Consider the following 25,050-nt stretch of genomic DNA (forward strand, 5'->3'; position numbering starts at 1 on the left):
GTTATAGGATCCCCAATAGTGGAACCACACAGACTCACTACTCCTTCTGGGGTCCACATGTCATTATGATATAACTATATCGAGAGTAATAGTAGTTTATCTACAAACACTGTATGCCGTAAAGCTATATGCTACAGTTGGACATTACCATTCTCAAAGTAGAATCGGTGGAAGTCGGTGCCTTCGACCAGGTTCCCCAAGGCCTCAGGTTCAAAAGAGGTCAAGCCAGGGTCACAGATCTTCCTGAAAGGTCACAGAGGAAATACATAGACTCTCAGGAGGGATAATTCCATAAAGTCCTGTAGTAATGTGGTGCTCTATGACTGGTGTGCGGTAATGTGGTGCTCTATGACAGGTGTGCGGTAATGTGGTGCTCTATGACAGGTGTGCGGTAATGTGGTGCTCTATGGCAGGTGTGCGGTAATGTGGTGCTCTATGGCAGGTGTGTGGTAATATGGTGCTCTATGACAGGTGTGGTAATGTGGTAATGTGGTGCTCTATGACAGGTGTGGTAATGTGGTGCTTTATGACAGGTATGGTAATGTGGTGCCCTATGACAGGTGTGGTAATGTGGTGCTCTATGACAGGTGTGGTAATGTGGTGCTCTATGACAGGTGTGCGGGGTGCTTTCTGTAGGACTCACGTGTAGGCCTCAAAGTCTCCATTATTGATTGCCTCAATCAGCTGCTCAGTTACTTTGATGATCTCCTGCTTGCGTGCTACAACACAAATGGGAAAAGTGGAGAAAGAAAATCAAATATTCAATATCACAGTTCTGTTTGTGACATAATGACCAGTATAATCTAACAGCTTTTTTAGCACTTTAATGTTTTGCAATGGCAACCTATCCTTTTACTGGACAACTGAACTCTGCCCCATAATTAACTGGACCACTGAGCTGGAATGTAAACACAATGAATAGGTCATGATGTAAAATTTTCACCAATGAGTTGACCTCTCACATAAACAAACACAAAAATAAACCCTATGCTGTATACACTCTTTGCAGATACAGCATGGCAAAATGGACAAAGGGAAAGTCCAATGTGGGGAAACAAAAGACAGACAAGCCATCAACAATGAAAGACAAACAAACAAACAAACAAACAAAATAATGATATACAAAAAACAATCAAATAAACAGACATAACCAACAAAACATTTACCTTTCATGGTTAACATGTAAGCTAAGGGACAACAAAAGAAGGGAGTTTGGAACATGCAAGAACATTCCAGAGAGTTCTGTTAGAATGTGTGCTTATGGGCATGGAGGAGAGAGGAGAGTGGAATGACAAGAGTGCATTACGTCACAGGCACAAATCAAGCAACGAGGCCGGAAAGAGTGCGGACAGTGTTAGTGTTGGGCCACATGTGATTGCTCTCTCCACCACTCTCTTTCTGTTCTGATTGCTCTCTCACTCTCTCTGTTCTGATTGCTCTCTCACTCTCTCTCTCTCACCATCTCTCTTCCTCTTGCTTATAAATGAACGACTGAATCATTCTGGGCTGTATGCCAATGAACACTTCATTAGTGCGCTGCCCTCGAGTGTGTCATGCCGTAAAAGTCAGTGGGGCAGAAAATTGGGAGTTATCCAAACAGATAGTGCCCATGGTGGCTGTAGATCTCCGAGCCCGAGAGTGGGTCTCGGCATTTGCAGAGGAGCGGCCAATGAAACATGATGCAATCTGACACTGACCTTATATCGCCCCTGGTATTGCTGACATCTCTGTACACTGTTGCAAACGGATAATATATTACATACTCAGGTCTTTTTTTCTCTTTGAGAATTATTCACAATATTGTTGTACAAGGTGAGTGTGGGTGAAGAGGACAAGTCAGAAAAGAGAAACTCTGCCATCTGGGAGGAAGTACTGAGGCCAATTGCATTGGACTGCCAGAGAAATACATTATATACGGTATAGGTCATATAATATATATATCAATGCTGTTTACATAAACAATGTGTTGTCTAATCATGGGCCCTGCTTCCACGTGTCCCCTCTGGCCTTGTTATAAGCTCCTTTTCAGTTCAAAACTTCCACGCAACATGGAGCTCCCTGAGGCACACCACTCCATCCTCGTCTGAAATAATGGCCTCACATTTTTTGTTTGAGTTTGGTGTTTATTTTCCACCCTCTCACTCGGCTCTATATTCAGTGTGTAATAGCATCCTTAATCAAGCCCAGCTCATGTGGAATTACACTCCTTCGCTCAGCAAAAACAAAATCAATTTCATGGGCACGTAGTGGGCCTGGGTTTGTCAGATGCAATATATTACACTGAATAAAAAATAAAGAAATAAAAAAATAATACAAACAGGGGCAGGACTGAAAGTTTGATCTTGGGATGAGTCTCTTATGAGGCTGCTCTGTGTACTGGTCATTCCAGGACACCAGACAGACAGACAGACAAAAATCTTTTTAAATGGTCTACTTCCTTTCCAGTGATTGCCAAACACTGGATTCTCAATAGCGCCGTATGTAGCCTATGAGACACTGTATCTGAATGTAAGTTTTTTGTGCAGTTTCATCCTATTACGTAATTAAATACAAGCATTGAAGTATGCCAGTGTAAAGTATGCCGAAGTGTAGTTCTATCTGGCTCGCAACATTCTTATACACATGTACACCAAACACACACACACACACACATACACTGTCCTGGGTCCTGTAACACCACCTTTTATCTACAGGGGGCAGCACACACTTTAATTTAAAATCCCAAATCCAGATTAATCCTTGGCAACAGTCCACCTCTAAAAATATACTACTTCACTACACTAGTCATTTGTCCTAAAGAACGAAAACCTATTGGCCACTCATCTCAATGATCTTTGTGGCTGTCTTTCTTTGGAGTGATTCATTTTCACTGAGTGGCTTATACTAATGCACCACCTAACACTATAAATAGACTCCTTTTTGAAGGGGTTAACTGTTCTTAACTGCTGGAATGTCAGCTGTGCGTATTATTGCTGTGCTGCAGGTTCTGTGGCACTAAAGTGGCTGGGCTTTAAGAGGGCCTATGGGTCCTTTGAAGCGTGGACCTCTCTGGGCTTAAATCTAAACCTCACTTTGATGTTGGGAAGCTAGCGGTGACATGGAAAGTTAGGGGATTTCTAAACAGTTAGCTTATTGTGGCTAACATGTGTTGTGATGTCTGGGTTTTGTAAAGTTAGGGTGCTTCTAAGGGGTTAGCTTATGTTGGCTAATGTGTGCATCATGTCTGGGCTTCGTACAGTTAGCTTATGGTGGCTAACATGTGCATCATGTCTGGGCTCCAGCAGTGGGGAGGCACTTACGCTGGGTGCTGTTGCGGCTGGGGCAGGCCCTGTGCTTCACAGAGCCCTGAGGCGACAACGCTTCGCCCCGGCGGTTGATGGACACAGACACGGACGTGGACGTGGACAAGGACGGGGAGTGGACTGAGAGGAACACGACAAACGAACAGACGAACAGGAACAGGTAGCCGACCACGAGTAACCGCAGCAGGCCCTGGCAGAGGGCGCCCGGACTGGGCCACACACTCAAGGAGTACCAGCACGAGGAGGAGGAGGAGGCAGCAGAAGAGGAGGAGTGGGAGCGGGAGCGGGAAGGGGAGCGTGAGGAGTGAGGAGACGGATAGCGCTCCCTGGTGTAAGGGGGCGGTGGTACAGGTGGAGAATAGGTGAAAGAGCGTCGGAGCACTAGAGGACGTGGGGGCACTTTGTAGCGTCGCACTTTTTTTTTTTTTTTAGGGGTGGGGGTTGGGGGGTGTAATGTGGGGGTTCAAGAGTGAGCATGTGTGGGGTGGTGGGGTGATATGGGTAGTGGACACACATTGTAGTAGAAAAGGATGAGGATGATAGGAAAATGGTGGGTTAAAAAAAGCAACACAAGTAAATATGGACAACATAACAGGAAAAATAGAACAGAGGAAAAGACAAAGGAAATCAGATGTAAAGGCAAAATTAATTAAATGTAAAATGACATGAGATAAAAAAACAAAAATGAGTAAACAAGCCATGCATTGTTTTTTTGTTTGTTTGTTTTCAGCATTCCAAACTGAAAACAAAAAGGAGGGAAAACCAACATGAGGAAAATGACAACATCAAAGACACTGAGGCTACGTTTATACGGTGACGATGAAAAGAGAAGACGCAGAAGTGGCGTCTCGTCTTCATTTTTTTATTTGCGTTTAGACGAGCATTCTCAGGGGGAAATCTTTGTATGAAGACGAATGTAGAGTATGTGATATTCGATTGGATATGCATTCCAGACCGCTGGGTGGTGGTGGACTCTGGAATGAGTCTTCAGATTTTTGCGTCTTCAAGCCCCGATATGGTGGGGTCGCCGTGTAAACGAAAGACACTTATGATAAAATATTTTGTTGTCTTCCTTCGCAATCGTTCTCGTATAAACGGCCCCTGAGAGTCCAACTCCCCATAGCAGTCTACCTGTCATCCATCAAATCAGATCAAATGAACTGGTGCTATTAGGAAGCAATTGTTGTGGGGGTTGAATAACCACAATGGGTTAAAGGGGACACATTATGAAACATGTTCAGTGCTTTTATGCATGGATTTGGGTATTTGGGTATTTGGGTTGGCTACCAATGCAAAATCACCAGAATAGCATCAGCCAGTCGTTTGTTTTTGACTGCCCATGTCTGAAAACATGTGATGCAGCAGTGATGCAGCAAGCCATTCAGATTTGCTGACTAAAGTGATGAAGTCTGCCAGCATGTTCAATAAGATCACCCCAATTTGACTTATCAGGACGAAGCCTCCAGTCATGACTGAAAATCAAAAGCGTGAAAATGTGTCTTTTTTTCCCCCCCTGCGAGCTCGGGACCTGTTAGTGAAAAAAAAGTCAACTCTAAACAGGGCTCTACAGATTGAATTGAAAAGGGGGTTGCGGTGTCTCATCCTTTTGGTACTTTGACTAAAATATGACATCAGAAAATTGTGGAAAAGAGGTGACATATGCTGCTTCCCTGACAGTCCAAGAAACACACGGGTCTCTGTTTCATTCTTTTAGTCTACCATGACATATTTGTACAGCTGTTTCTTTTTGCAATTACACCGCTATTCCCAACTTTGTCCACATATACCACACACACACACACACACACACACACACAGTTATCCATCAGCAGGACTTCAATCGGGGGCCACATTGTAGGACAGAACAACAGATGGCCATTGTGGCCTTGGTGAAGCCTTTGTTGAGGCAGCCTCTCTGCACCAACCCCTTTATAGCCTGGGCAATTGTCCTCCACCAAACACCTCATCCATCCTCTAATTAAATCTGCCGGAGGTGTTTTGGGCTTTTGAAAAGATCCTCCAGGTAGGAGGTGACAATAAGATTCATTGTGGTGATTGGGGTCATGCTCCCTTGCGGAGGAGATAGTTAGTAACACAAAAGAGAAAGTAAAATACAAAAATACAGACAGAAAAGATCGGAAAAAGTGAAAGTGAGGAGAGTGAAAAGCAATTAAAAAAATATGAACCATGAAAGGGGTTCATGAGTGGGCAATGTTAGGCCAAATTAGCTGGAGACACACATTCAAGTACGCAAGCACTGACACACACACACACACACAAACACACACACACAAATAATGAGTATAGCTATATACTACACAACAGTGACTTTCAACATTAGTCTATTGCTTCTATTTGTCTGAGCTCACATCTGCCACAAAAAATCCAATCCTTTTGCTGCTAAGTGCTGGAGACACCAGCACAGATGATAAGCTAATGGAGGTGCTCTTACAGCTCAACCCTTGGTTAGATGTGTGAAGGGGCCTTTAAAATGGCCCCTTAAGCCCAGTTTTTCCAATGGCTTGTGTCGTGCAACAACAGTTAGTGCATCTGGACAAGTGCAGGCCAGTGTAGCACAAATCACTCCCTAGCAGAAAGGGCCTTAAGCTGTGTCACACAGACCCCATTATGGAAATGGTGTCGGCTCAGAGCCTTTGTTAGTGGTATGTAATTTGGATCCTTCAGTGGAATGATAATGGCCTAAAAGGTCGCACCCCCCCCCCCACACACACACACACGAGCACTGGCTCGCTCTTTGCCGTTTAAAAAAAAAAAAACATTTCCACTATGTCTTTCTAGCTAGTCATCCCCTCCACAAACAGTAATGCAAGCTCCACAAACAGTAATAAAAGCCTGTCTTTACTGGACGTAAATGACACCAGCTTGGGGGAGGCTGAAAAAGAGCTCTGATAAATGGCCTCATTTCATTTTGGTGCGAGTGATGAAAACTCAAGCTTTTTTTATTCAACATCGAGCAAAAAAATAACGATCAAAACTGACGACCATGCCCTTAAGTACATTTACACTTTAATGACTTTTCTGCAGCATATCAACTCATTCCATCCCACTCCAGCAGAGTTTTATAATGACTACTTGAAAGCCTGCAGATCGATGGCAAACTGTTTGTTTACAAAGTGAGTTGGAGGGGCCATCAGGTGCAATGAAACACAAGCTAATACACTACGCAACTGCTGTGGAGGGAAAGATGCCTGTGGAACAAGTCAAGAGAGTGTGGAGCATATACAGCAGGATAGTGGTGCTACTCACGGGGACATTATGATGAGTGACACTATGATGAGGGACTACAAGTCGTGAAGGTAATGTGATGGAGGGAAATGAGAAAAGGAAGAGTCATGCATCAATGTCAGAAACATGGAGAGAATATCTGGGGCTCATCACCAACCACCTGTTGCTATTAGTCATGGATATAACAGCACCAGGTGAGCTGCGCGTTGCTATTGTATTATTTTGGACTTCTATGGTATGGAATCCTACTGTATGTAGGGACACACGGTGAGGGTTTGGAGTCTTCTGCTTCTGTGAAGAGCTGGAGGAGAAGGGAAGCGTTACATGGAGGTGAACTCGTCCTACCTTTCACATCGTCGTCCTCGATGGTGGTGTTAGCACTCTCGCTGGACTCCTACAGGAAACAAAATGGCTGATTAAAGCAGAGAAAACAAAAAGGGGTTGCTCTTGTCATCTCTCTAGAACGTGTTTATTTAATGCCTTTGAAAGGGCCTGGACATGTCATGATGTGGGTACTTCATATGAGAGTACTTCATTCAGGAGCATGTCGGCCTACACCTGAAACAAAAGACAGGTCAAAACATATAAGAGGCTATGTATGTGAGTCTTTTAACTGTGTGGTAAAGCAGTTTAATGCACATTGTTTGCTTTCAACTTGAAAAGTATTTTATTCGTTAAATGCATTTATAAACATTTAAAGGAGAAATCCAGCGAGTTTTCACATAGATCTCCGTTTCTTGAGGTCACTGATTACTGTCGGTATAAAAAACCTGGAAACAATCAAAACAAATGGTTTTGCCTAGCTTGGGTTACTACAGCCAACAGGTAAGACAGCCAGGCAGCTACAGCGCTCCTCTCTAGGGGCATACACATGGAGCTCACGGACATGCCCCCAGAGTGTAACACTGTAGCTGCCTGGCTCTGTTTCCGTTTTCTTTCCATACCGACAGTACTCGATGACCTCGGGAAACGAAGATCTATCTGAAAACTCGCCGGGTTTCTCGTTTAAAGAATGGATTGAAAAGTGAGGGACAAACCAAAATATTGTGTAAACATCTTCAAAGTGAATGCAGTGCCTCACAACATTAACCCCATCAACACCAACTGATGCAACAACCCACAAAACAGCACCACACAGCAACCCAACCAAAACACCGACTAATCCACTCTTACACACTGGGAGAAATGACAGTGAAAGGTAACCCAGCTAAATAATAAAACAATAAGGAAAATGCCACAGGACAAGGATCTACCACACCCCTTGTGTAGAACTAAACACACACTTAATACAACTGCTCCAACCAAAAGACATGCAGATGGATGCTTCTTTAAAAAAATGCAATGAATGAGGTGTAAAAGTTCATTATATATTCCTATGGTTGCCATATTTGCTGCCCTATAAGGAGCATTGTGTACCCATTAAGTGAAGGTTCCTATACGGAGCATACATGGACCTGCTAATAATAACACCACAGGAGAGGATCCAGGCAGGACCGCAGCAGCAGGGACCTGAGCAGGGATCTGGGCCATAGCTAAGCCATATCAGGGCCAGATCGAAGCCCAAACTGGGCTATTTCTGCTCCAGAGTCTGCTGCTATGGGCAAATAATGTTCACTCAGTCGCTCGCTTAAATGTTAGTGTGCTTTACTGAAAGAGGCTGCTGGTTAATGTCCACCCAAATGTCCCATTTAAACATCATGTAGTGTTTGGCTTGGTGCCCTAGCCTCACCATGCAATATCACTTATGCAAACTCGTGAGTGTATTGATAGCCAATCTCACAAATGGTTGTGCCAATATTATGAGTACATCACTCCAGGAAGTCATTAGTTGGTTTTAAATTCAGTAAATTGACACAGCATGCACGCCAAATCAGATATATCTCAAAGACATAAGTTGGCCAGATTTATGTGATTTGCATCCGTGGATGTTGGCTGACGCATTCTACATGTGATTTAAATGAAATTCAGTACCAGCAATATCTTTCTATATATCTCCCGATAAACCAAGATGACCAAGACCAGTGTTCACTGATTTTTTGTATTCACCAGTGCTAATCACCAGAGCACCAGATGCTCCATTTTCACACAGACGACTGTTCTGAATATAGAGCATCCCTGATGGGAAGGGACAGAAAGTAGCACACCCCAACCCCACTGACTGAGTCCCTCGCAGACACAACACTCAGTACCTTCTGTCCATCAGTGGGATTGTGGATAACAGTAGTTTGAGGCTCCTGATCGAGAGAAAGGAGAGGGCGAGGAAGGGTGTTGAAAGAGAGAGACAGGGGGTGAGGAAGGACAAATAGAATAGAAGAAGAATGTTAGATTATTTTTTCAAGAGGCAGTAGGGCTATTAGGTTTGAAAGCCTTAAAGGACACCAAGGGCTGGTCAGTTATGGGAAAGGCCTAGTAAGAAATCATTTGGTTTACACAAACAGAGCATGTGGAGATGTTCATTCTATCAGTGTGAAGAAAACATTATATATAACACATCATAATAGCACAAACTGCAATTTGGAAGCAACCTATTTTCAGGTGCACTTGGAAGAAGTCAAATTCATGGATACTCTGACAAAAGAAGTAATGTTGTCAAACATGTACAAGAGAAGAGCCACGTCACTACCATGGTTCATTTATTAAAGCATGTACAGTATTAAAAAAACAGTTTCTCTGAGTCTTCATCAGGGTGATCTCTCTCACACACCCAATACCGGCCGTACACATGTGAAACAGTTGTATATAGTATAGTATATATACTTTTTTGATCCCGTGAGGGAAATTTAGAAATTTGGTCATTTAATCCAATCGGTGAATTAGTGAAACACACACAGCACACAGTGAACACACAGTGAGGTGAAGCACACACTAATCCCGGCGCAGTGAGCTGCCTGCTACAACGGCGGCGCTCTGGGAGCAGTGAGGGGTTAGGTGCCTTGCTCAAGGGCACTTCAGCCGTGCCTACTGGTCGGGGCTCGAACCGGCAATCCTCCGGTTTCAAGTCTAGAGTGCTAACCAGTGGGCCACGGCTGCCCTCTAAGTTGAGTAACTAGTTGAGTAATGGGTGTGGCTATAATCAAAGAAATATGACAAAACAGCAGCTTTGCAGATCTTCAACTGATCTGTATTGCAGCTTTGGTTTTACTAATACTAATAAATCGGCCTTTTCAAAGACCATCCTGATGATCGCTCCAAGAAGCAGCAGCATGCCAGGGCATTTCTAAATGTTTTGGGTACATCAGAATAGAATATAGTTGAAATCAACCATGTGAGTGTCTTGGCTCTTCTCTTCTTCTTGACGTCATTTCAGATTGCTCTGCCAGAGCTGTTCTTGAGAATATGTCCCCACTTGGTGTACTTTATTGAAGAAGCACAAACAACAACAACAAAAACTACTAGAACTACAGTCGAGAGAGTCAAAGATGACAGCAGCTTTGGACTGGTGGGAGATTCAGAGGTGGACAGAAACAACAATGGACAAAGCTGAAGCCAAGAACTACAACAGCATGCAGAGAAACACAACTAGCTTAGTGGGGTTAACAACTTAATCAATACTACTGCAGCCAATACAAGTGGAAGAGCTACATCAAAGGCTTCCTGAAGACAACATGATGTTGACACCTCCTAGAGTCGCATGAAATACATAGCACAGCAAACATGAATAGGCTACTGCTGTCTCTTCATATCATTCACTTAATATCTTAAAACTCCAACAATTTGAAGTTATTTATGAGAGCTCTCCGCTCATGACTTTGAAGCGTTGATTAGTCATCACAAGCCAACATAAATAGACTTCATGTAAGGCACGGCCAGTTTTGGGGCTCTATGAAAAACAAGGTCACAAGACACGTCCTGAATCCCAATGAGATGGTGTGGGGATCTGAGCGAGGGGGACCCTGCTATATGCTATAATGCTCACGCTAGGAGCTCCGGGATCGCTTGGTTTATCCTTGGCCATAGTAAGAGAGAAATAAGAAAAAACAGGAACAAAAACAAACACAACAGGCAGAAACAAATCAGGATCGAGCCACTGTACTTAAAGCCTATCACGGGCGTACTCCTTCCTGCCATCAGCATCAGTTGCAGAGCCAGTCCAGTTAGAGGCGCTAGGCACATTAGCCAATCAGACAGAGTCCGTGTGGCTGCTGCCAATCAAAATGCAGCCTTGGTGGGTACAGTAGAGCCAATCAAGGCAGAGCCACTACTGATACAGCCAATGAGGGCAGCGCTAATGAGGATATAGGCAAATGAGATGACTCTCAATGTCCACAACCAATGGGAGCACAGCCGATTAGGACATTCAGAGGGGGTCTCTAGCACCCCTTGCCCAGCATAGCTCATTTGTAGAGGCCATGGAATGGGTAGGGATCAGAGGTTTCCCTGATACAAAAAAGAACCAATTAGGTGTAGCTTTGGATTCCAACCAAGTAGCTACATGCCTGAACTCATTTAACTCAGTTGGTACAAGTCCTGAAGCAACTGATCAAATTGTGTCAGGTTTGCACGTTGGTTGGAATGAAAACCTGGAGCCAATCTGCCCTGCAGATGAGATTAAAGGCAACTGGCCCCCTGGTTGAATGGCAGAGGGTATTGGAGGGGGGTAGAGAGATGAACAAAAAAAAAAAAAATCTGATAACAGGGATGCTATTTATAGCCGTCTGACGGCACACGCGGTGTGTGACTAGTGCGTTGCCGTAGCAACACGCGAATGGGGGAAGCCTTGGCTGAAGGCGCGAGAGGAAATATGATGCAGCGCCCCGCAGCAGAAGCCCACGAGGAGGGTGGAGGGTGGAGGGTGGAGAGGGGGCAGATGGTGGCAATGGGAGGGTGGAGAGCACTTTCCCATCTACAGCTCTCACAGACACACAGCCATGAATACGGAACACGCATGCAGGAGAGCTAGCAGCTACTGTAGCTGAGCAGAAATGTTATCACAGACAGTTAGATCTGGACACTCATACTCATGCTGTCTCTCTCTCTCTCTCTCTCTCTCTCTCTCACACACACACACACACACACACACACACAACCAGAGAACACAACATATAACATCTATTCTTTCTATTCCTATTCAATGGACCAGTCTTAATAATTAGTGTATATTCTCCTGCAGCTCAGATAAAACTCCATTGGACTGTTACCCATATAAATGGATTAGGCCTAGTCCAGTCTGAAACAAAACCTCAAGGAAAATCTCTGAAAAAAAGTCAAGGCTAAGCTAATTTTTATAAAAAGTAATACATTTTATAAAACATTAATGGCTACATTTCATATCACAAAGATGCTCTTTTCCAATTTCAAACTGCCTTGTGAAGAGCAATCTTTTGCAGTACTTATACAGCACCATGCACCAGATACAGCAGAGTAGAAGAAGTCATTACTCCCTCGAAAAAGAGAAATATTGGTCTCTGATTGATAACAGAAAGTCTCAACGACAATGCGTGACCGACTGAGGGGATCTGACCAGTGCTGAGCTAACAGATAGTGACAGACAGACAGTCAGAAACAGACAGATGGACGGACGGACAGAGAGACAGACAGAGTACCAGCACAGGAGCAGGGACCGGCTCCTTGGGGCTGGTCACTACGTTGGCTTTGTTGTTGTTGATCTACACAGCGAGTGGACAGAAACAGAGAGACGCCTTAGACCACAGGAAGTCAAAGTGGTTGAGAAGAATAAAGAAATAAAAGAACTAAGAAAGAATAAACAGGAATTGAGAGATAAAAAGTGAGTGTGTGTGTGCATGACAGAGAGAGAGAAAAAATGAGAGAGAAGTCAAAAAAAGAGAATGATAGAGATAATTGTTTTGATTTGTGTTCACTAACAAGTGACCGTGTTAGCCCTGAGCTCAGATTAATCTGGACACTCCCTGTGAACAAGATATGAAAGGACAAAGTGTCGTTTCTCCCTTTTTGTCTGTTTCATGAACACTGCATCTCTACATGGGAAACTACAAAAGTGCCATAGGCATTTGGGAGAGTTTAAAGGCCACCACAAGAGACGAATAGCCCTAAAAACAAAACTATTCCCTCCAGTGAGCATGCTGTCTCAGTCCTGGGGATCCAAAATGGCCACAGTTAGCAGTCTCCACACAGTAACAAACTACCGTAACTAAACTGACAAACAATAGAACCTTTCCGGCATAAAATAATGAGCCACTCAGATCAGGCAGACATTAAAGCAACGTTGATTTATTTATGTTCAATGAATAACCAGCTTCCGCTTCCATCTGAATGTTGACTCCCTCTGTGTGAATGCCAGTCAGCCAAGGCAAGAGACAAAGTCTGGCTAAATGGATCATAGATTTGTCCTGAGAACAAATGCCAGTCTCTGCATAGCATTATTTCCTGTTTGGAATGTACCCTTACTGTGTCCATTTGGGAGCAGAAGGCAGGTCTCATTGTTGCCACATGGATTATAGTCTAGGGGCCAGTGTCTTGTACATGGATTAAACCTAGTCTGCCTAGAATGAAAGAAAATGTAAATGAAAAATCTCTCAATGAAAAAAAGCTTTTAGTCTAGGACTAAGGTTAATCCATGTTCAAAGACTGGCTATAGAAGGGGTAGTATTCGTTGCACTCACAATACAATACCGACTAAGAACTGAAAAGACTACAATCGGTCATAATAATTAGCCTACTTCATATAAACCCACGGAGATTATCAAAGATTAATATAGGAGTAGAAGGGGAACTCTAGGTAAGCTTGCTGGATAGCAGCCTAAGGCTTAAAAACCCCATATCGGAACTATTGAACTATATGGATGATGATACAAGCCACCAGCTATAGATGCCTCACCAAAATAGCAATATCTGCTGAATTAGACTTCCTTTTCTGAGGTGGCAGAGTGTGTGGCCAGAAACCCAAAACAAAGAGAAGGCACAGGATGAGTGAGAGAGAGAGAGAAAAAAGGAAAGAGTGAGGGGCACTGATATCACATAAAGTAAGGGCAGTTGGACACCAGTTCAAAAACACTTCATTTACCATGACAAAACAGATAGATATCAGGAGATGGAGGAGGCACTAAGAGAGAACAGAGAGGCACACAAGTGCACCTTAAGCCATCTCTCCACCTGTGTATGTGTGTGTGTGGGGGGGGGGGGGGGGTTAGGAGGATTAGGCGGTGGAGGAGGGAGAAGTGGTAAGGGTACAGCGAGTCTCTTAAACCTCTGGCAGATGAGTGTAGGATTACAGATGCCATCCCCTGGCTCTGGCGCATCTGTCGCTTCGCTAACCTCTGCAGTAGCGGGAGGGGGGATGAGCATGGCTCTGTGCAAGGGGATTGCTCATATGCCAGGAACACGACACAGAAACACAGGCTGACCCAGCCTCCCCCGCTCCCTCAGAGGATGGCACAGGTTTATCAGACAAGCTCTGGATGACCCTGATCAACATGTGCAGGCACATGTGCAGGGTTATGGTAGGCTATGGTAGGCTGGGCTAAAAGCTAAGCTAAGCTAAGCTAGCTGCATGGAAAAAAGAAGTGGCTGTGGATGCGCAAGCGCCACTTGTGTCAGTGAACTTTGCACATGAGGTGTAGAGGGTGGAGGGCACAAGATGCCATACCTTCACTCCATCAGGCTTCTTGTTGAAGGGGGTCTTGCCTGTGGTGGGAGAGAGAGAAATAGGGTCAGTAAGATGAAGGGAGTCAGAGAGAGAGAGAGATGGGGAAAAAGAAAGAAAGAAAGAAAGAAAGAAAGAAAGAAAGAGAGACATAAATAGTATTACACAGTTAGGCTACTGGAAAACCCAAGCTGACAAGCTGACACACACACACACACACAGACACACACTAATGATGTAGCCTATTTATTGGACTCTCTCTGCAGCAGGTGGCCAATTATCATTTCACACCCTGCACTCACAAGCTGACATGCTCCGACAAAGGTTACAGAATATGCACCGAAATAACAGAGAGAAGAAAGTTTGAGGAAGACATACTGTATAATACCTTATGCATTACAATGAAACACACGTTAAATCGAGGCATACAGCTGTGCCGTTTCTGATCAACTCTCTTTCAATATTAAATAAACGGCAAGAAAGACCTGAATGAAATGAAATGAGCTTGTATAACAAAACAAAAAAACGGATTTTACTACTATGACGAGGCTAACCATGTGAAATGCAAGAAATTACAGCACTAAGTTTCCAATCAAAAGTGTACTACATATACTGGTGAAGAAACATGAGAGATGGGGCTCGTGAGCACAATGGAAGTCTGAAGATGCAGGGAGGGAGAGGGACACAGTGCTGGGACAGGAGACGGACAGATGCAGGGAGAGAGAGGGACACAGTGCTGGGAGAGGAGACGGACAGATGCAGGGAGGGAGAGGGACAGACACAGTGCTGGGACAGGAGACGGACAGATGCAGGGAGGAAGTGGAAGGCTTTGGAGAACACCAGAAGCATATCATAACTGCCAAAAGGGGCCACGTAAAAGGTGAAGTGATGAGTAATACTAACAAAAAAGCCAAATTTAACATTTTATTTGAAATGGAAAGTTTTATTTTATAAGAAAACAAACTGCACACTTAGGAGTGCACTACGTGCTAAGAAGAGTCCAGAGTGAGTGAGCAGGGAGCGAGGAAAAGCATGCTCACCACCGTGTGCCATTCAGTCTTGCCCAGTCCTGCCTGCTTCTAAATCCACTGAACGTCTGACCGCAGCGCTGATGCACCGATGTCCCAAGCCAGAGTGATCTGTCTGATCACTGGCAGGTCATCCACACTATATCTCTCACTCTTTCTCTCTCTCTCTTCCTCTCTCTCTTTTTTTTCCCCTTCGACTTTCCCTCTCCCTCTCTCTCCCTGTCTCATACCCATCCCGCTCATTCCTCGTGACAGGAGAGAGAGAGCGAGCGAGACAGTTGTTTTAACAAAAGCCACAGATTTACCATGGGCAGGATTTTGGTTGTAGACATGCTGTCAAATTCCAATCATGCTATTCTTGAAATAGTCCATGTCATGTTAAAATGTAGTAGCATGTTCAATTGAATCAAACTTTGCTTTTGTTAGCATAACTGATCTCCTCAGACCATACGGTGCCTTTCAGGACTGGACTCATTTAAGTGGTCAACAGTGCCGCTGTGCCACAGGTCTTGAGCTCGAGGGTACTTGGCCCCCACGCCGACTCCACCATCTCACCGACCCTTACAGGCTCAATATGAATAAACAAATTAAAGCATGTTTAATTCAGCAGGGGGGGGGGGGGGGGGGGGGGGGGGGGGCACTAGGGGTGCATATTTGAATTGCAATTCAACACCACTCAAGGTCAAGACGCCAAGCAGAGCTACACCCAGCAACAGTACTGGTGTACTGGTGCTTTGGCAAACGCAATCGAGAGCACAGAAGTCTCTCTGAACAGTCTGGAAGCAAAACACAAGTTGTGAAGAGAGAGAGAGAAAGAGTGAAAAGAGATTAAAGAAGAGAAGAGAAGAAGCCAATACTTACTAGAGAAGTTCCGTGTAGCCAGCATGGTGGTGAGGATGGCACCCTGAAGAGAAGACAAGAGCGGTGAACAAACAACGACGTCAAACTCAGAGACTTCTCTCACAAATATGCTGCCCGTTAATTTTTAATAGTCTTTAGGAAACGTCTAGTAGAGAGAGGTAATGATTAGATCTCTAGAGGTGAAAAGTCCATCTTTCTGTCTAACTTTGCCTGGTATTGACTGCTGGCCGTATGCTTGTCTGCCTGTCTGCCCCTTCCAATCTGTGATCTTTATAGTAAACTCATTTGCTTTTGGACAAACATATTCAGATTATTCAGAAGAGGTGATACATGGTATACAATAACATCCACTTCCCCTATGCTTTACATGCTTTCCTTTTTAAAAACACCAGATTAAGACTTCCAAAATCTTCCACCTACAGGGACCATAGCAAGATTACCAAACACTGCAGGGGCATTTGCCTTAGATTGGAAGGTTCCCTTGCAATGACTCCCAATTCATTGATGCAATTCCATTATCTAGTTGCTTGAAAACACTATGGTACAGATGGTCTGAATAACTCAGACACATCTGGGGCGTCTCTTCTTCCCAAGGAGAGGGGCTGATTGGGTAGGGCTCCTGGGGCTAGCTTTAAGCTGGACCATGGCAGACCATTGTCAGTGTTGTGATTATTTTTTATTAACTTGGGCTGGATCAAGGGAAAAAAAAAACATTGCCAGTGTTTTGATTATTTCCACAAGCACAGGTAGTGTCAGGTACTGAAGACATGGACTGGAGCCTCACCTTGAGCTTCCTCCTGGCATTGAACTTCTTCAGGCACTCCACAGTCTCCTGCCTGTGCATCATGGAGGCCACAGTGGAGCGTTGCTGAGGGTCCGAGAGAGAAGGATGGTGCATTAGACCACCAGATACACAGTATATATGTGTGTGTGTGTGTGTGTGTGTGTGTTTGTGTGTGTGTGTGTGTGTGTGTACAGGGATGCAAGGGTGTGAACAGGGATGGGCAAAAATCAAAATGTATTTTAAAATAAAATAGCAAATACCCTTATTGTAAGTGTATCAAAATAAACTACAAAATACAGTAGCCACGCCATGTAAGATAAAATATTGTATTTTTACATTTTGAAAAAAAAAAACTAAAAATACTCCTGGAGCATGACATCATGAAACCTTCTATATCTGTCTATTTAATCTATTCCCTTACCAGTACACTGACTGTTGATTCAGTGGACGTTGTTTGAGAGCAACAGCTTTTCTCTGCTTATGAGACGAGACATGCCATAAACCTATAGTCAACAGATCAACTATGCTGACCTGCCTGTCACATCTCATAGCCTAATACTGAATCAAAGATGCACTCAAAAAAGTCACAACTGAACTTATCAAGTGCTAAAAGTGGAAAGTAAAGTCTCTGACATGGTTAATGCATGCCCAGATTGCTTGATATTGCACTGTGTGACACTGTTAATCATTTTGTTTGGTTTTTAACCAACTGGGTACCGTGTAAGAGCTAAATGGTGCTACACTGACTCCAAGGGGCATAAATATGAATGTTTCATTGTGTTGCTTTAGGCGATACATAGGGCAACCTTTTTATAGTAAGTATGTAAGTATATATACAGTACTCTTTTGATCCCATGAGGGAAATTCGGTCTCTGCATTTATCCCAATCCGTGAATTAGTGAAACACACTCAGCACATAGTGAACACACAGTGAGGCGAAGCACACACTAATCCCGGCGCAGTGAGCTGCCTGCTTCAACAGCGGCGCTCAGGGAGCAGTGAGGGGTTAGGTGCCTTGCTCAAGGGCACTTCAGCCGTGCCTACTGGTCGGGGTTCGAACCGGCAACCCTCTGGTTCCAAGTCCGAAGTGCTAACTAGTAGGCCACGGCTGCAATGTTGCAGGGCAACAACATAAGTGGTTTCACATGTTCCGATTGGATGATTAATGTTCTCAAGAAACTTGAGGTTGGTGTGAGAGGGAGTGTATTGTGTGTGTGAGCAACACGCACTGGATCATCCTCCTGAAACTCTGCATCCTGATCACAAGTCAAGGCAAGTTACTAAGTCGGCGCCAGTCAGAGGCTATGTTCATTGTTTTGCACTTTTACGATGTCATCACATCACCAAAAGTATTGGTTTAACCAACAATATTTGGCAGCATTGTTAAACTACAAAAATGCAGACCTAAAAAGTCATTTGATACAAAATATGAGGCCATTTTTCTTCAGCCTAATAAAATACAAATACAAAATACTATTTTGTATTTGAAATCCATATTTCCAATGCATGCAGCATAAACGCTGCCCATCCCTGGGTGTGAAGGTGTGTCACATACGCAGATCCAGGGGTGCTTGAGCGCCTCGGCGGCGGTGATGCGTTTGGCAGGGTTGATGGTGAGCATCTTGTTGATCAGGTCCTTGGCTTCAGGAGTGACCGTGTCCCACTCTGGAGAGGGGAACTGGAGAGCACATTAAACACACCATTCAACCAAGAGCTCTGTGTGCTACAGTACTTTCTGTGTATGAGTGTCCCAATATGTGTGTCTTTGTGTGTCTAAGGGTGTGTGTGTGTGTGTGTATATACTTGTGTGTGTGTTTGTGTGTGTGTGTGTGTGTGTGTGTGTAAAGGAAAACTGCCATGGCATCACTATATAGGGAGCCCATTAGCCATCAAAAAAGTAGAGGCATTCGTGTGAACTTTGTTTTTGGCAACATAAAGGCCTAACATAAAGACAAGAAAAAATCATAATCACACTTTGTTTAAATATCTATCCATCCATCTTGCCATCCCTCCATGTAACTACACATTCATCCCCTGGACATAACCATAGCAATAAAAAAACAAGAACTGGCAAAAGACCACACGTGAAGTTGACCAAACACTCTTGGTCTCTTGCGAGAGTTTATGTAAGAGCATAAGGTGCTTAGATACGGGTGCCAAATTGGGCACGTGCCACTGGGCTGTTCCTGCCACAAACCTTAGTGGGCACAATCTGTCTCAGGCACGGGCGAGGAGCCAGTCTGAGGCACTGGCACAGACTGCGGCCATCTCTTGTCTGTGTCTTTCTCACTCGCTCCCTCTGTCTTCACTGCTTAGGGTCACAAAATGTCTGGAGTGTCCTTGGTCTAGAACTTTATAAGGTGACTTCCTCAAGAAACTTGGCTCACAATATGCATGCACAGTATGCATAATACGTAGAATGTTTTAGAGTGAGTGTGTGTGTGTATGTGTGTGTGTGTGTGTGTGTGTGTGTGTGTATGTGTGTGTGTGTTTGTAATAGAGACTGATTGACAGAGCGAGAGAGAAGTGTGTCTGTGTGTGTGTTAAAGAGAGTTAGTTAGATAGAGAGAAATGAAAAGTGAGCAGCAGAGAGACGTGTGTGTGCTTCAGAGATAGCGTCCTCATGACTCACGTCGTAGGCCCCAGCCTTGATCTGCTGGTAGAGTCTGTGTTGGTCCTCGTCCCAGAAAGGAGGATAGCCCACCAGCAGGATATAGAGGATAACACCTGGGGTTGGCACAGAGAGAGACAGAGAGAGAGAGAGAGAGAGAGAGAGAGATAAAGAGAAAAAGAAAGAGAGAGAAAGAGAGAGAGAGAGACTGATTATTGATGCAACTGTTTAAACAAGATGGTGTTCAGGTAAGACCTGCAGCATTGTATATTTCTGATAGCCGTCTGTGTTTACATTCTAAATTATTATTTTTGTAAGTGAAAAATAGCTCATATAGTACACTACAGAATGTAAAACAGTTCTGTAAAACGGTGACAAATGATGTGAACAAGGGCCCATGACAAGCTTACTTGCTTTCTCTGATGTCTACTGTTTAAAGATGCTGTAAGCGTACCCACTCAGAAGACAGACACTTCAAATATGGATATGAGGACATCTGAATGCCCTCCAAGGTTATACAAATGTCATTGTTCTTGAAAAGGCTCCTTGTTTAAACTTCATTAGCCACATAATGAAAAGGGCTTGGTACTTGCATGCTCCAATCATGTTACTCTCTTTGATAAAACACTCTCTGCAGACCTAATCTAACATAGGTGCAACCCATATGACTAATTGGTGTGTTTTTGTGACAAACATAGTGTTATATGGTCAGGCCATATTGTCTAAACTCAAGACCCTCTGATCTTTTCTCCGCTCCCTCAAATGTCTTTGGTTCTCTTGTCCTGCTGTCGTCACCTGAATGAGGAGGACAATTATCCGTACAGGAAACGCTGCTGCCATCACAGCTGTGCTGCTACGGCTCAAGGAGGAGAGGCAGAGATGTGCACAAATGGACCCTTTGTTCTACAGTTAAATAAAAGCCCTTGTCCCTCAACAGGTGCACTGAGAGAGCAGCCACTCTAGACATGGGCCTGGACAACAGCAACAGTGGAGGAGGCTCGTCGTAGTTGAAAGGGTCAGAAGGGTCATATTGTATTACTACACATGGTATTGCCCATTGGTAACACATATATATAAACATTCTGCTATAGTGTGATGAATGTAGAGTACTGACAAAATACACCACACACGCGCATCAATACAAATACATTTATCAATACAAATCCATTATGCACACACCTATATACTCATGCTCACATGCACCGCAGGAAGAGTGATTCCCATGTTTTAAAATCTTATTCTGACTTCAAGAGAAACACCATGGCACAAAGCAAGTGTGAGTAATGGCATCAGTAGAGGAGCATGCTTATGATTCATTTCACATCATAATTACATCATTTGTCACATTCTGAAGTTAATGATGTAGATGGGGGGTGGGTGGGCGGCTGGGTGAGAGCTCTTGGCCTGGTGCCAACGTGGATGGGCAGTGTGGGTGTGAAAGAAACAGACACAGAGAATTATGACCAACATAAGACACACTGATATATGCACTGGACAGGCCGAGAGCAAGTCATCGGGTCTTAGTCCACTTTAGGTAGTGGCCTTTTCCATGAACACAATGCTTATTATTTTGTGCAAATGTGTGTTGTTGTATTGACCTTTTATTACTGTTAATGAACTACGTCTATCATTAAAATAAAACAGAAACAACAGACCAGTGTGATGTGCGTGATGTTGTGGACTGATCAGTGTGATGTGCATGATGGTGTGGACTGAGCAGTGTGATGTGCATGACGTCGTGGACTGAGCAGTGTGAGGTGCATGACTGTGTGGACTGAGCAGTGTGATGTGCATGACTGTGTGGACTGATCAGTACGTACCACAGGCCCACATGTCCACTGGCTTCCCGTAGGGGTCTTTCCTCAGGACCTCAGGTGACAGGTACCCGGGAGTCCCAGCAAAACCTGTAGCAAAGACACGATAAAAAGATGTTCACTTAACCACGTCAGAAATGAACAGACATCTTGAAGAGGCACAGCAGGGTCACACTGGACTGTTTGATGTTACTCTCAGTGTCAAGTCAGTCAGAGACTGTGACAGGGGCTGCCAACATCATTGTGGTCCTGAGCAAGGCATTTAAGCCCCAAGTTACACCAGGGGACTGTCTCTGTAGTTAGTTCACTATAAGTCACTCTCGATAAGAGCGTCAGCTAAATTACAAACATTGAAATGTAATCTAATGTAATGTAATATAGAGAGACACCTTTACTCAACCGCTTCAAAAAAGGAACAGAGACCTAAAGAAACACAGTCATACTGAACTCGTATGCTTGGTATTACGGTCACAAAATAGTTATTTTCCCTGCTAACAAGTGAAGGAACCCTGCAGTTGCCCTTAAGTCAGAATTAAGAATAACTGTAATGGCTTGAATTAGGAGAAGAATGTGAAAATCTGCTCAAACGAACCGACAGGCAAGTCTGGAGCAGAGAATCACGATCTGCGATTAAAGCGCTCTTAACAAAAAAAAAAAAAAAAAAGATTGGCCCCAAAATCCCTCCTGAGGGAAATTACGCGTGTCTTCTTTTTCGCAGGGATGCAGCCTAATTCTAAAATAACCAGTTGGTTCTGTCCTGACCGCAGGCACACAAACTCATTGTCTGGGTGCTGGAGCGCAAAAGACAGAGAGAAAAATGCCCCATAGGTGACCAGGACCACAGAGGATTATCATAATTATTCCTTCAATTCCATGTAGACTACGGAAAGTACGGCGTCAGATACCTTGCCACGGTACACCTGATAGTGTGCTGAATCCTATCATCAATTCTTTTTTTTTTCCAGCCCCATAAAGCCATTGAAATCCAGTTTCATATTGCGCAAACACAACATGTTATGAGTCTCGTCTAAATGAAAAATATGAGTCACGTCTAAATGAAAAGTAAGTAATAATAAATCCATTCATCATTTGTTTTGTTCAACAAGTTGACTAGGAGACTGATAGACTGGCAGACCGGGCGAGGAGACTTACCAAACCATGCCTGCTGATCCCCCTGCACCTCGATGGCAAGGCCGAAATCCGCCAGCTTCACCGCGGCACCCTTCAGTTTGCTGGCCAGGAGGAGATTCTCTGGCTGTGCAGCCAGAAACAGGAGACAGGAGGCTTTAAATGAAGCTCTGCCACAATAAGTCTGCTCTGCCACTATGCTATACATATCTGTGTGACTGGCTGTGAAATTATCTGTGCAATCACTTTGTATCATACCACATTAATGTTCACTGTTCTATTTAATAACATTTAGAAGAATTATAATTATCACTTGTGTGAAACCAAAATGTAACAGTGTTTAAACAGAGTTGGATCACTACAAGCTCCAAGGTTATGCACAGTCTGGTTTAACTACTTTAAAACATCTCAGGGAAAGCCAACCAACCAACTTGAAGTAATAACAACATGTAGAATAAATTTCATTGTTATGTTTGACTAAGAGAGATCTGTGCATAACCTCTCTTTGAGGCTTTGAAAGAGACCAGGAGGATTCTGGATAAGGAAATCTGTATTTGTTGATATCTAAAGACTCGTTATGCAACAAAATAGACAAAATAAGGAAATAATGCTCTGTTATTAATGAAGTTGTGTATACTGGAAAATACACTAAGGAGACCTCTTTAGACATGTGACAAATACAGATCAGTGCATGTTTGCAGTGTTAAAAACAGGGTCATTTGTAGTCTGTTATACTATGGCTGTCAGGGAACAGCAAGGCACATTACATGATAAAGAGGTCACAGGGGTGTATTTAAAGAGTGCATGGTTTACATATCTCATACATGTCAATCATGTTTAATACTGAGAATAATCCATAGAGTTACTGCAAAACCCTGATGAAGCAATCCATGTAAGAAAAATGCAAAACTGTGCTTATGGCAAGGCAGTGTCGTTCTGCACTTTCTTAAATGTGCCATGGATACAGCGAGCAGGGTTTTGAAATAAAGCCTGTGCAAATTAAACTGAGTATTACAACAACAAACAATGTGACTGTCTTCCCAGTGGCCCTCAGTGAATATACCCCTACGGTGACCGATTTTTCACAGTGCAGTTAGTAGGGCATTCAAATTGCAATCCGTGCAGTTCAGAGGGCTAACATGCTATGGGGGAAGAGTGTGCCAGGAATCGTTGCCATGCAGCCAATGCCAGTGCATCCACCAACCCCCAATCCCTCACCCAGCAACACAACCCCCTACCACCCGCACCACCCCCCCACATCCCCATCCCCGCAAAACTGAGCTTTTTATTATGTTACGGCAGGGCGCCCGTCGACACATCGCTTGCCTCCCACACACGTATTTTCCAACTGAAGCTTTGATTTATAAGGGACAGAGAGAGAGAGAAAAAAAAGGAAGTATAGCAACTGTGCAGTTAAATATAGAGACACAGAGGAGGGGGAGTAAGAAAGAAAGAAGTAAAGAAAGAAAGAAAGAAAGAAAGAAAGAAAGAAAGAAAGAAAGAGAAAAGAAACAAGACACTACCCTGACAAAATGTAGCAGTGGATTGAAAGAATAATAATGACAGAGCTCCACACAATAGAGGTCCAAATCTAAACAACACTTGCACGAACGAGTGAAACAAATAATAATGAGTCCAATCAAAACCACAATAGGCAAAGCAGCCAAGTTCTAGACAAAAAAAAACTGAACTAAAAAAACAAAACACCTGAAGGGAGAAGAGCTTCTAGCAGCCAGATGTCCCTCACAGTAACAAATCCTCAACACTGGATCTGCATGGAATTATCAACCGTATGCCCTTTTCAAATCATTCCTGACATTTTTTACAGGGACAAACATGTCAGAACAAGACAGGAATAAGAGATGAGTAATCCCTCATCCTCTCTACAAAGCTGCCATGCCACATTCCTACAGCCTTGTTTTTCTCTTACACTGAATTTATGTCAAAATATGTCCTTATTTCAGTAGCTACCTGTTCACACAACACTCCTCTTTCCCAACACCACCTGTAAATCGTTATTGTAAGTGAAAGTGCAATAACAATATGCTCATGGTGCCTAATGGTCCGCAGCAGTACTTAGAGATTTAAGAAGTGGTTTCTTCTAAACAACAGAGAACACAAGCTGGATACTCGTCCACTCACTTGCATTGCCTTGCATTGCATTGCCTTACACTGTCAATAAACATTAGCAGGATTTACACTCACTTGCCTTGCATTTGCCTTGCTTTACACTGTCATTAAACATTAGCAGGATTTACACTCACTTGCCTTGCCTTGCCTTACACTGTCATTAAACATTAGCAGGATTTACACTCACTTGCCTTGCCTTACACGGTCATTAAACATTAGCAGGATTTACACTCACTTGCCTTGCCTTACACTGTCATTAAACATTAGCAGGATTTACACTCACTTGCCTTACACTGACATTAGCAGGATTTACATTCAGTTGCGATTAAATCACATTCTGTGGGATATATAAAGTAATTACCCTGGGTGGACAACAAACTATGAATCTCTCAATCAAGCTTCATCATCCTCTCTCTCTCATACACATACAGTACATACTTTTTGCTCACTCACATGCACATCTCTCTCTCTCTCTCTCTCTCTCTCTCTCTCTCTCTCTCTCTCTCAGATTCTCATTCCGTTCCCTCTGACCCCTAAGAATTTAGCCTCTGGCTCGATGTGACATCAGTCATTTGAAAGAAGAAA

At 43.7% G+C, this 25,050-nt stretch overlaps 1 protein-coding gene across 8 annotated transcripts in view; it reads right to left on the reverse strand.

Annotated features, from left to right (window-relative positions):
- LOC121689599 (calcium/calmodulin-dependent protein kinase type II delta 1 chain) overlaps positions 1 to 25,050 on the reverse strand; it is an 89,218-nt gene that overhangs the window by 3,972 nt on the left and 60,196 nt on the right. For 2 of the 8 annotated variants that reach the window (XM_042069534.1, XM_042069535.1), the window contains exons 7-19: positions 22,360 to 22,462; positions 21,214 to 21,297; positions 19,415 to 19,509; positions 18,338 to 18,460; positions 16,783 to 16,866; positions 15,999 to 16,041; positions 14,113 to 14,150; positions 12,092 to 12,154; positions 10,465 to 10,494; positions 8,738 to 8,782; positions 6,894 to 6,942; positions 644 to 719; positions 149 to 243 (exon numbers count right to left, since the gene is read on the reverse strand). In XM_042069534.1, coding sequence (XP_041925468.1) covers positions 149 to 243; positions 644 to 719; positions 6,894 to 6,942; positions 8,738 to 8,782; positions 10,465 to 10,494; positions 12,092 to 12,154; positions 14,113 to 14,150; positions 15,999 to 16,041; positions 16,783 to 16,866; positions 18,338 to 18,460; positions 19,415 to 19,509; positions 21,214 to 21,297; positions 22,360 to 22,462 — 928 coding nt within the window. The remainder of the gene's footprint in view (positions 1 to 148; positions 244 to 643; positions 720 to 6,893; positions 6,943 to 8,737; positions 8,783 to 10,464; positions 10,495 to 12,091; positions 12,155 to 14,112; positions 14,151 to 15,998; positions 16,042 to 16,782; positions 16,867 to 18,337; positions 18,461 to 19,414; positions 19,510 to 21,213; positions 21,298 to 22,359; positions 22,463 to 25,050) is intronic. The other 6 variants (XM_042069536.1, XM_042069538.1, XM_042069539.1 and 3 more) reach the window with 3 other exon arrangements.

The sequence above is a fragment of the Alosa sapidissima genome, chromosome 18 (genome assembly GCF_018492685.1).
Source record: "Alosa sapidissima isolate fAloSap1 chromosome 18, fAloSap1.pri, whole genome shotgun sequence".
NCBI classification, from domain to species: Eukaryota; Metazoa; Chordata; class Actinopteri; order Clupeiformes; family Clupeidae; genus Alosa; species Alosa sapidissima.